At 40.5% G+C, this 12,913-nt stretch overlaps 1 protein-coding gene across 7 annotated transcripts in view; it reads right to left on the bottom strand.

The window, feature by feature from the left end:
• Txnrd1 (thioredoxin reductase 1) overlaps nt 1-12,913 on the bottom strand; it is a 96,733-nt gene that overhangs the window by 27,298 nt on the left and 56,522 nt on the right. For 3 of the 7 annotated variants that reach the window (XM_074084264.1, XM_074084266.1, XM_074084267.1), the window contains 5 exons: nt 8,599-8,936; nt 7,156-7,278; nt 5,753-5,825; nt 3,637-3,756; nt 241-383 (listed from right to left, as the gene is read on the bottom strand). In XM_074084264.1, the coding sequence (XP_073940365.1) occupies nt 241-383; nt 3,637-3,756; nt 5,753-5,825; nt 7,156-7,278; nt 8,599-8,936 (797 nt within the window). The remainder of the gene's footprint in view (nt 1-240; nt 384-3,636; nt 3,757-5,752; nt 5,826-7,155; nt 7,279-8,598; nt 8,937-12,913) is intronic. The other 4 variants (XM_074084268.1, XM_020152425.2, XM_020152426.2 and 1 more) reach the window with 2 other exon arrangements.

Here is a 12,913-nt window from a genome sequence, read left to right as displayed (position 1 = left end):
ACTCAAAGTCACAATGCTGGCCAAGTGACAGAGCCAAGCTTCAAATCTAGGTAATCTGATCCAACACACTCACATCACCCCTCACCCCCAGAAAAAGGTGTGATGGCCAAATTACCAAACTGCATAGTCTGGGTCACAGTGGCCTTAACTTTTATTATAATACTTCAAAATATTTTTCCTCTATCAGTAACCAAGTTTAAAAAAAAGAAAAGCCATGTAGGACACTGCTTTTACAATTACCTTAATCCTATGAGGACCAATAAACTGCCCATATGCATTCTCATAGACAACTTTTTTCTCCCGAAGAGCTACTCGGTAGCCCCAGTTCAGAGAGCCGATGTGATTCTGTACAGCTTCTGTCATCTGTTCCCAGTCATGTTTAACTGCGAAAGAAAATAAAACATTTAGCTCCTCAACTGTCCAACAGCAATTAAGTTTCTCTGTAACTACTCACGTGGGACACTGCAGAGAGCCTAGACCAGCCTGCCTGCCTGGTCCCTGTCTACCACCTCTATAAAAAGAAAGGGCAGGACCCACTGCTGATCCACCAGGAATGGAGAGAACAGTGTATGCCTCACCCCGTGCCAACATCTAACTACAACAATTACCAGAGCTTTATCAATCTCTGTTCATATACTACCTTTCTCTTTATTTTTTAACCAGAATACTGTATTTTAAGTAAACCCGAGACACATGACATTGGTGTCACAGTGACTTAGGGATGTCCCTGCCATTTGATGCCCAGAGGTCCCTGGTTCGAACTTCCCTTTAATATATCCATTACAACTTAGAGCTGTTCAGCCCAATGTGGCAGTAACATCAACCAGGTAGAGAAATAATGAACTAGATCACAGGAGGAATCACTTCTGTAATTTCAGCACTGGGAGCTGTACTCTGCTAACCTATAGGAGGTACCATGTTCTAAAATAAGACATACTTAGAATTATTCAATAGCACCAACAAATTTCATTATTTCAATGACTAAAATTCAAATTCAATGATTAGGTCTAACGCTTTGTGAAGTCATCCTTTGTGGCTCAGGCTAATCTGATTTCCACATACCTCAAACCTCCTTTCCCTACTGAAGTCCCTCTACCCTGTGGTGAGTAGGCCACCAATCACCCCTCCAGCATCTACTGTGTTTATACTCAGGCAGAAGGCATTTAGAAGTTCTGCCCACCATTTAGGACTCAGCTTCAAAGCACTGTAGCTGTTCCTTTGGTCGTGATCTTGCATTCAGAACTTGAGAACCAAGTTTCTGTCTTACGAAGTCCCAATTTCCACTTTATATGCAGTTTAATAACAGGATTCTTGGACATACCTGGAATTCCAGTTCTCCCCTGCCTTCTAACAATGCCCAACACCTACCACCTCTCTGAATTTCCACACTGCCAGGATGCTACACATTCTCACTCAGCCCACCTATATGCAGAGCCTCCCAGGCCTCTCCTAGTACCTCTGGTCTCTTCTACTAGCTGAAGTCCAAAACTAAACCTTTGGAATGTAGACTCTAGCCAGCCAGGTAAAACTTGTTTGCACTTGAGTGCACCCATCTGCCCACCATAAGAGCTGGGTCTTAAGTTAACTTTCTTAATTTATCCTACACCACTACAGAGACAGGCCACATCCATAGATTCAAGAAGAGTAACCACACCAACAGAATTACTTAAAATATTGCCTTTAATATGCGTGACTCATTTTCTCAACTGAACTTAAATTTCAAAAAACTATATATTCAGGAAAATAAAGGATGGATGACCTGCCCAAAGTCATATACTCATGAAGTGGCAGTCATATGCATACTGTATGCAAAACATCAGGTGTGTGGTGGGAGAATATATCCCAAAACTCTGCAAGCCCCAACAGTAATAACAATGGGATCCTAAGCACTCTCAAATACTTCATTTTTTAAAGATACATTTAACATTTGAACATAAAAGAACTCAACGTAAAGCCAATCAATCTTTCAGAAGGGACTAATTCACCCAGTTTAAACGACTGACATCAAAGTGATTTTTTTTTTTAAAGGCTTGGGACTTTCTGTGTGAATTCTGAGTTTGAACTTTAGTGAAAAGGCAGATTGCAGGCCAAGTTCTGGACTGTTAGCTATAGGGTGACCTGTTATTCCCCTGTCATTAGGAAGATTCAACTGTTCTGCTTGGTCCGGTTCCTTTTTTTCCTTAGCACACTGAGGGGATATGTGGTGTCAGAGAAGAGTCTCCTTAGAAAACAAGAGGACTATTCTTTGGTCAAGGACATGAAATTAGATGTGTTTCTATTCTAAAAATGTAAAATAAGACATCAAGCTTCATCTGTCAAAAAGTACAGGAATCAAGTGGAGTCAGACTGAACCTCTCTACAGAATGGTCTCATTTGAAGAATGAATCTCCAAGTTTCTATCTAGCTCTAAGACCCAATGAAAACAAAGTAGTATTTGCCTAAATCCACTGTATTCCTTACCACAATTATTTTACAAAAGGAGAGAGATTAAGTACTGCTCCCACAGTGGTATCCTGGCAGGCACAGCATACCATTTCTGTTTCAGAACAACAAAGGCTTAACAAGAAGCCTGAAGGCACCAACAAATAAGAAGCCACCAAGCATTCACTTATGAAGGGTGCACAGATATGGCACACAGAGGTTGCCATTCTTCACCAGTTCTTATCACTCTAGACTTGCTGCTGCTGACAAACACAGCAGGTGAAATGTGTAAAATTAGAAAACTATGTCTTTCTACCTTACGATTTAGTAAGGGGAAAAAAACCACAAAAGTGGTAAAATGGTTAAAATAGTTGAACAAATAATTTATCCAAAGATAGACAAATGAGACAATGTTCATTTGGTTCAAGTGTCAAAGTCCATTGAAATACTGAAGGGAGTGTGTGCTAATAACTGGGTATATTAACAGCAGTCTTGCAGAAGGGGAAAAGGAGCACTAATGTGTAGGCTAAGTGGGTGGGGCATTCAGACAGGAGAGTTAGCAACTTGGAGAGAGAGGGCTGGGAAGAATGGGAACTACTGATGGATTATGCATTAAATTCATACTTCCTGTATTGTTTACTTCCGAAGTCAACTGCCTTGTTTGTTGGAAAAGAGAAAATAACATGGGGCTCAGAACCAAATAATGAAACTCAAGTTAGGCCTCTAAAGGTCATGGAAAGAAAGCAGCCTTATAAGAGAAAACAGATATGACCCTAACATAAGAAAACTTGGCCAGGTAGGGTGGCCTAAGCATGTAATCCTAGCTACTTGAGAGGTGGAAACCAGGAGGATCATGGTTGGAGGCCAGCCTGGGAAAAATGTGAGAGCCAATGGCTAGGCAAGGTGTCCAGACCATCTATAATCCCAGCACTTGGGAGGCTAAGCAGGAGGATCATGAGTTTGAGGCCAGTCTGGGTTACATAGACCCTGTCTCAAAAACAAATGAGCAAAAAAGAAATACCATACTCCAAAGACATCATAACTATGTAGCTACCTCATAAAGGAAAAGTGTAGTGGTTTTACTCATAAAAACATAAATAAGAACAATAATTTCTAGCTATTTGTTGCCCTTGTAAAAATGGATGTTGCACCTTGAAAGATCATAACTGAAACCTCCAAAAGCACAGAGTGAAGATCAGCTTTTCCCTCCCATACCTGTGTCCTCAACTTTCCATCCATAGTTGCGAGAGTCTTGTAGCGCTTGTCCTAACAAAGCGGCTTGGTGCATCAGTTTTTTAGGTATGCACCCTACATTGACACAGGTTCCTCCAAGACCTGCAACAACATTGGAAAGTCAAAGAAAAAGTCAATGATTATTAAGATTCCATGAGACATCATCCTTTATTTGCTTAACGCGGCTGACACTATTTAGATAAGTTTATTCCTAAGTCTCATGACATTTCTAAGTTCAGAGAGCTTTATATACTGAACACAGCAACATCATCCTACAACAAAAAGAAGAAGCTTTCCACAACTTCCATATACTTAAAGTTTCAAAATTAAGCCAGGGACCGGTGGCTCACATCTACAATCCTAGCTACTCAGGAGGCAGAGATCAGGAGGAACTCGGTTTGAAGCCAATCCGAGCAAACAGTTCGAAAGATCCTATCTCAAAAAACCTCTCATAAAAATAAGGCTGGTGGAGTTGCTCAAGGTGAAGGGCCTGAGTTCAAGCCCCAGTACTGCCAAAAAAAAATTAACTGATTGTTGATAAGATGCCAGAAATCGAAATTTTACTATGTGTTCTACCCAACAGTTACCACTAGATCTATGCCCAGAAGTGGTAAAGGGGTGGTTACAGGGTGAGCATAGTTAAGTTGCAGTGGGTCTGAAATTTCACGTAACATGTAGTGTTCATGTGCAGTTTTTAAGGAGGTAGCCTACAGCTTTCACTTGCTTCTCCAAAGGACTCACGTCTTATCTTCTCTCTTCCCTCCCCAAAAAGGCATAGCATCTCAAAGTTAAAGAACACTGTGATAGCTTATTTCCATGAGAACAAAATGCAGGTAGGTGGGGGAGGTAGTTAAAAGAACAGGAGTCAGAGTGCAAGATGACAGTGGAGCTCATAGCTCAAAAGTATGTCCTGAAAGGAGAACATCATCAGAGCATCACTCTGGGTATACACCTAGCACCAAGAACAGTGCCTGACAGAACTGACACTTATTTGCTGGACTGATGAATTACAAACACTACCTTATTGGGACTGCTGGCTGCTTAATGCCTTCCACTGTAAGTAGCCAAATTTTAATCTTGATAGAATTTACCTATCACATCACTCTCCTACCTTAAAAGCCTCAAGGGATTACCAGGATGTGCTCTGATTAGTCCAAAGTCCTCATCTTGGCCTACAAGGCCCTAAACAGTTTTAACCTGATATCCTTTCCACTCTTACTTCGTACTGCCTCCAGCTCCCACTACCACAATCATGCAGGACTCTTATCTAAATTAGAGCCTTTACTTGTACTACTCTCTGAGAAAGAGAGAGGAAAACTGCCTGGAGGTTCTGCTCAGCTTTTAGCACAGTTGGCTCATTCTCATTCTTTAGGCCTCATCTAAATGCTACCTCCCTTGCTTGATAAATTGATTTAAGTTAAAACTTTCTCCTTGCTGGGCACCAGTGGCTCACACCTATGATCCCAGCTACTCAGGAGGCAGAGATCAAGAGGATTGAGGTTCAAAAGCAGCCTGGGCAAATAATTCGCAAGACTCTATCTTGAAAAAACCCATCAAAAAAGGGCTGGTGAAGTGGCTCAAAGTTTAGGCCTTGAGTTCAAACCTCAACACTGAAAAAAAAAAAAAACCCAAAAAACAAAAAACCTTTCTCCTTTACCCAGTTCCTCTTTATTGTACTATACAAATTTTTAAGTACCACTTATCATGATTCATAAAGTTCTTATCTTTTGTCTCCATGCTAGAATGTAAACTCCAAGATGGCAGAAACTTTTTCCATACCATGTTCACTGCTATATCCCCATGGCCTTGGTTCATCAGTAATCAATAAATACTTGATGAATAAATGAACAATAAACATATTTCACCAAGACTCAGAAACAGCCAGGTCTAGCCATTTAAGTATCTGATGATTTCAGTTCTTACTGAGGGAGGAGATAGATTTAAAAAGAAGTTTAAATTTTTAGCATTCGTCCTGTGTCCATTTTAACTTAGCTCAAATGAAAGAAACATTTGTCTTGTTTTGTTTGTTTTTTTGGATCACTGTCAGGAAAAAAACCTGCTTCTTCAAAATCACTTCTAAAATATTTTAGAGACTTACCCCATCTAGTTCCAAGAGGGGTTGGAGTGACAAAATCCAAGACCATCACCTTCTTGCCATATTTGGCTGCCTCCTGGAAAATAAAATTATTAAAAAAGAGAAAGGTTAACAACAGACTGGAAATGGTCTGCTAAAATCCATACTGTATTTACTATGCTCGAATACCTAAGGCACAACCAATTATTCATACCTGGAAGTTCACTTACCATGATGATCAGTTCAACTGTAGGATAAAAATGAATGATACTCAAGTTGTGAGGCTTTGAAGACTATACACAGATTGTGATTGTAAAATTGTTACAATATTAACAATCTTAATCTTTAAGAAACCTTGAACTCCTTTTACATAATCCCACTCAAACAATAACAGATTAAGCAAGCATTTGAAAAAAAAAACCACCAAAAATGTGGCTATTTCCAAGCAAGTGATAAGTAGCTGGTAAAGCCAGTTTCCTGACAGACTATACCCCTTGTCTCAACCTATAAAGAAATGTCTTTAAAAGTACAATTTTCCAAGTTTTACCTAATTCCGTTTCTAAGGTAGAATACTGAATAAGGTTTTCTTCTTAAATCATCAGATTTCCAAAATTTTCCTGAGGAGCCCATGAAAAGGTGACGATACTTATGAGCTTTCCCAATCTATTTCCAGGGAGCAAAGACAAGAGGCAGGTTCATTTTGTAGAGCATCTTTTATTATCCTCAGGACACGCTTTGTATCCTGGCAGCTAAACCTCCAAAGGTTATTTGCAAGGACTGTGTCTGTGTGTCCCTCAGACCCACCCCCACCAGAGTCAAATGCATTAGGCAGTGCTCCTGCATTGCTCTGAGCAAAGCACTGCTTCATGCCAGGCAACAGCCTGCTCCTAACTTGGGCAGGTTCTTTGAATCCACCTTCACTTGCTTATTTACATATCCCCTTCCCTGTCATGCCAGGCCACAGAATGAGTGGCTATTCTCTCAGATCACCTCGTGTACCCAGGTGGAAGATCATTTTTAACCAGTACGCTTAGGAAATCTAACTGCTCCCCACCTTTCTATTGGAGAGTAGGTGTTGTGAATAGTGAAATCAACAAAGTGAAGGTCAAATACTACTAAAAAATAAGAAATGTATTTAATTCCAAATCACTTCCATGTAACACCCTTATTATCTTTGAAAAAATTAACCAAACTTAAAGTGAATGAAAATGTGTCCTAAATCAATGAGCCCATACTTCATAAAGAACATACATTTCAACTTGGAAAAATGATTTATAAAGGGACATCATAATATATCCTGATCAAGTTAATGTGAAAAATACAACAAGAGTGGATCAAATAAATTCCACAAAAAAGCTGGAGAACTCTGTCAGGGATTTAAGTGTTCTAACCATCATCCAGATAACATAAAACACAAGGAGTCTCACCTTAGCAGCTGCCAGGCCTCCTGAGCCTCCTCCAATGATGATAAGATCGAAGTCATAGGACTCAGGGAGGTCTTCAGAGCCATTCATTTTTAGCAGCTTTTGAAGATGGTCCTCCTGGTAAGCCTGAAGAAAAACAACAAAGAGGAAAATAATTTAAGTAAAAGAGCAATGTCCAAAAAAACCATTGCAGGAAAACTTTCCTTAAAGTAATTTTCAAAGGGAAAATGTTACTCAACTTACACTACAGCCTAGAAATGGAAATAGTCAACCCTTCTTCAAGTGGTCATCAGTACTTGTTTCTTTTATGTTATGAGTCCTGAGGACTGCCTCCCAATAGCTTCTCATATCACTGTTAACTACTTTTCAGTGTTCATATGGTACTTCTTCATACACACGGGAAATGTCCTGACAGCCCAACAAAATCACAAAATCAACTTGTCCTAAACTAAGTTTGATCATCAGCCCTTTTTTCTAGAGTTTTTAAACTAAGCTCTAAATCAGGCAATTTCCCACACACACAATGGAGGGGGGGGAAAAACCCTTTTATTGAGATTTCAATAGGTAAACAATGTGAGGCTATTGGATATAAATTAGGTTACAAAAACATTTGTAAAATATTTATGCTTTTAATAGGGTCATCAATGCCATTCAGCAATCATCTTTACTTTCTAGTCAAAGTGGCTTACAGTCTCAGACTACCAGAGGGCCTGGTAAATATGGGCATAACAATCTCAATTTAACAATGCAAAAGCTGGCCAATGGGCTGGTGGAGTGGCTCTACTAGCAAGCATGTTCAAACCCCAGTTCAAACTCTGAGTTCAAACACCAGTACTGCCAGAAAAAAAAAAGAAAAAATAAGTTGGCCAAATATTTAAGATTTTTTTATACTGTTTTGCTGAGACACAAAAATCTTATTAATTCAGAAGAATTACTAATTGATACTGAGTTGCATGTCAAATGTAAAATTCTCTTCAAGGTATTTTATAGTTTTTGTTTGTTTTCTGGTTTTTTGTTTTTTTTTTGTGGTGCTGGGGATCAAACACAGGGCCTTGTACATGTTGAGTAAGCACTCTACCACTGACTATACCCCCAGTCTTCACATGGCAGTTTAACAACTGTGACTTTGTAAAGGTCATTCCTTCAATTTGCATCTGCTCGAAGTCTCCTAGGTTATATTTAGTATTTACTTTCCAGATACTTGGCACAGAACAGATTTTATAACTTAGGTATTATGATTTAATTTTTTAAAAAATCCTTTCATTCCACTAGTTTTTACACATTTTAGTTCTATTTCATATTCATTTGAGTAATGTACTTACTACCTTTTATTAAAATAAAAACCTATGCTAATAAAAGATAACTGAAAAAGTCAACAAGCACAATAAAATGGTCTTCTAAAAATCAAGTTTTAACTTTAATAACTAAAAAGCCCCCCAAACTTACCAGCCCATACTGCGTATTTTTCCCCTGCCTACAGTCAGGTGGAGGGGAGGAAAGGTGGAAGCTGGGGTCAGCAGAACAAGATGCTTGGGATGTGGAAGGGGGTGACGTGGAGGAAAGTGGAATGGGGAGTTCAGCCCTGCCGGAGCCCCTTGGTGGCTCGCCTGGTGCACATGATGGCTCAGGAACTGAAGGGAATGAACCTGGAAACCAGCAACAGTGGGGGCAAGTTTGTGTCACCCTGACGGTCTGCACAAAAGGTCTAAGGTGAGAAGCTGGTAAGCACAGCCAGTATTCATCAACTGGCATTGTGGCCGAGGCTTCTCCTTCAATGAAGAGCACTGTGGGGAAAAATAATAGTCACTGACATCAAAGTATCAGCTTAAGCTTCATTATTACTTCCTGTGTGGTCTCAAAGAGCATGAATCTGACTTCTGGTTTAAGGGTTAACAGATTAATATAGCTAGAAGTTCATAAAAAGTAGCCATTTGAATGTCAACCTCACTTTACCTGCCTGTTCTTAGCACAGATGGTGATGGAACAGTCACTGGCTAGTGTCTTAACAGTCACTAGCTGTCCTCCCAACATAGCCAGTAAAGCAAAAGAAAATGGGCCCTCATGTTGCAAAGCCGCATACTCTCTCCACCAAAGTTTATAATCTGTACTTTACTGAGATTCTGTATTGATCTGAGTTCTTATAGTTCAAGCTTAGTCTCAATCATATCAATGGATTTTGCAAAGAAACTAACAAGGGAGCCTGAACATTTTTAACTCCAAGGTTTAATCAGTAAGGCACAGGCAACAGAAACAATGAATTGACCCTAAAACAAAACATTATGTTTTTAAATTTTAACCCAAATTAAAATTGAAATTTCTATCATTCAGCTCCAGGTAAATGGTATCCCAGCTGAAATATAAATAAGATAGGGCTAAATAAGGTGGCACACACCTGTAATTCCAGCTACTTGTGAGGCAGAGATCAGAAGGATCTTGGTTCTAGACTAGCCCAGGCAAAAGTTAGTGAGACCTCATCTCAACCAGTAAAGCTGGGTGTGTTAGTGCATACACATCTGTAATCTCAGCTAGTGGGAGTCATAGGTAGGAGGATCAAGGCAGACCCTATCTGAAAAATAACTAAAGCAAAAAAGGCCTAAGGACATGGCTCAAGTGGTACAGCACCTGCCTAGCAAGTGTGAGACCCTGAGTTCAAATCCTAGTACTGCTGAAAATAACACTACTAATAATAAAACAGATGGAGGAAGATAGCTCCTTGAAACAGCATACAGAGACAGGGTATAAGGAGCAGTGAAAGAAAATGACCACTCTCCTCCAATTAGAAAGAGTGGCTGCCACCTGGGGACTGACACAGGCGATCTCAAGCCTTTCAGTCTCAGGACCCCTTTATAATCTTTTCAAGGATTCCAAAGGGCTTTTTGTTAATGGCTTTATTAATATTTCCTACATGAGAAATTAATCTAAGAAAAATTTAAATACAATTAAATTTTAAAATAGGTCCATTATATGTTAATGTAAGTATCTTACTAAAATATTTCTAAATGCTTTTGCTTCCTCCACTCAATCTGCTCCCACATCACAGGCATTAGCCTCTGGAAAACTCCATGGTAGACTCGCAGAAGAACTAGTGGAAAAGGCGATAGCATCTTAAGTATTGTGAAAACAATCTTGACCTCAAGTCCCCCTGAGAGGGCCCCAAAGGTCCCACACACTGTGAGAAGCCATGCTACAGGATGTATGCAGATACATGGCACCTCCCCTGCAGAGGATCATCACTTACATACTGGATAGTCTTCCTTTCCTTTTCTCTGCCTCCCAGAGCATCACCAACACCCTAACCCACTGTTGGTTGCAAAACCCTGCCTCAGGTTCCCCCCCAGAGGGCACAGGCCAAAAGCAATTACTGTGGTGATTTCTTTAAAATTTGATATTCCCCCAGTTAAGATTTCTATGCTTCACTAGAGATTCATACTGGTCTTCCCTCCATTATGCATGCGTCTGGTTAAAACACTTGCTCCACTGCTCTACACTATGTGACCTGAACAAATCACCTAATCCTTAAGAGCCTCCACTTTTCCTTTGGAAAAGAAGTTACCAAACCCCTGTACTCTCCAAATTGTTGAATTTGAGAGGTAACTCATATCAGCCAATTGGCTGATAGGAAAGAATCCGCTTAAGCTACTAATTGGCCCTTTCCTGGAGAAAGGAAACTACCTGGGGCTGAATCAAGCAGCTGTGGAATGTGTCTTGCAGGTGTCCTTTGAGCTCACCTGTACCCACCCTCACCCGAAATACCCTCTTCCTATCAAATCCTGATCCAGTAGATGGACACGCTAGCACAATGCATTATTTTTACTCGATGTACACGAATGTATTACCCTTTAAAGCATTCTGTTCAAACTGGGGGTTTCTTTACCAACACTCGTAAGACTCAACACAAGACCTGTCTTACCATCAAGTTTCCTCACAGTTTCCAAACAACAGTCTCCTTTTCTTTCTCAAAATTTAATTGCATACTGTCAAAGAATTTAGCACAGACTGTTTCCTACCTTCAATGCCCTCTTTTCTTCACATCAGCCCATCCTGTCTTACAAGATTTACCTAACAGCCTTAGCTTGGGTGCTCCTCCTCTGGTCTCCCCACTGCCACTATCACACAATCCCACAAAGCCCACCAACCCCACAAGGACAAGTATCCCCATGCCTTTCACCTCTGCATCTTCAGTGCCCACCACACACATGGGATGTTCACAAGTATTTTAAATCAAAGACTTGAATACTAGTTCCAACTCTGCTATGTACACCAAGAGACTGGGTCCCAGTTTCCTCATAAAATTTAAAAGCTTGGAAAAGTGCAGAGTGCAGCATAATGAGTTAGGAGCTTAGTCTAAACCTGACCTGACTGTGCCAGTTACGCATTCTAGCCACTTATTGGGCTAGAATGCTTGAACTCTCCTGTCTCAATTTTCTTGCTTGCAAAAGCAAAGGTGATGAACCATGCACCTCATGAGTGTCTTGGGTCAGTCAGAAAGTCCAGGTAAATGTAGTATAGTGTCTATCACACGGTAAGTCAATACATTACCTTGGTAGTAAGGCACAGTGGTAGTATCACCTGAAAGCAGCGCCAGGGTATTTAAAGGAATGGTTGAATGCTGGGTGTGATAGTACATGCTTATAATCCCAGCACTAAGGAGGTGGAGGAAGGAGGAGCTCAAGATTAAGGCCAAATCTAGGTTAGCTATACATTGAGACAATGTCTCAAACAAAGGAAAAGCTGAGTAGTTGGCACTATATGTTGCAGCTGGAGAAAGAGCTAAGCAGCAGATAAAATTTTGAGCCACTACTTCAGGAGCATTCTTATTCCCAATATCCCAAATGCACCAAATGCTTGACTTTCATGTTTTACAATGCTTGTGCAAATAAGCAGTCTGACTTCTCCTAATGCCATACATATACTTATGTCTGGCTTATCAAAAAAAAACAACTGGGCTGGGAATGTAGTTCAGCAGCTGAACACTTACCTAGCATGCACAGGCCCTGGGTTCCCATTCCACCACCACAGAAATACCAAAACCTCAGCAGTGATTAAGTAAGTCTGTACTAGGTCCAATGCTTGCTTCCTTTGAAATCTGATGTTAACACTTATGCTGCAGCTTCCAGAAAAAATGTGACAGTCCAGGCCAGAAAATTCTGTTGAACGCAGTGAACATTTTAGTGAGTGTATTAGCTTCCTAATGCTGCTGTAACAAATTACCAAAAATTTAGTGGCTTTATATTTTTGGTGGTACCAGGGTTTGAAAACAGGCCTTCATGTTTGTGAGGCAGGTGCTCTACTGCTTGAGCTATGCCTCCAGTCACCCCTGGCCCCGTCCTCACTTCAAACTTTAATAGACAAGGGTCTCATTTTGTTGCCCAGGCTGAAATGCAGTGTGGTTTCACAAGTATGAACCCATTACTGATCTGACCTGCTCCATTTCTGATCTGGACTGGTTTACCTCTCCATAGTCAAATAACCTGGTGGTCCCCTGCTCCTGGGAAGTCACCACATTGGCGCTGAAGTCAGTGCAGACACTAGATAGGGATACTGCACTACTGCCCAGAACTACTGGACTCAAGCAATCCTCCTTCCTCAGCCTCTTGAGTAGCTAGGCCTATAGGCATAGCCATTATGCCTAAATGCCCAGCCATTTAGTGGCTGTAACAGCACTAATTATCTTATAGTTCTGGAGGTTAATGTCCAGCCAGAATTGATTTGGCTGTGCTAAAATCAAGGTATCAGCAGGTCTGGTTCCTTCTGGAAGCTC

This window comes from Castor canadensis, chromosome 8 (genome assembly GCF_047511655.1).
Source record: "Castor canadensis chromosome 8, mCasCan1.hap1v2, whole genome shotgun sequence".
Lineage (NCBI taxonomy): Eukaryota > Metazoa > Chordata > Mammalia > Rodentia > Castoridae > Castor > Castor canadensis.
Note: the sequence above shows the minus strand (reverse complement) of the source record. Positions and strands in the feature narration are given on the sequence as shown.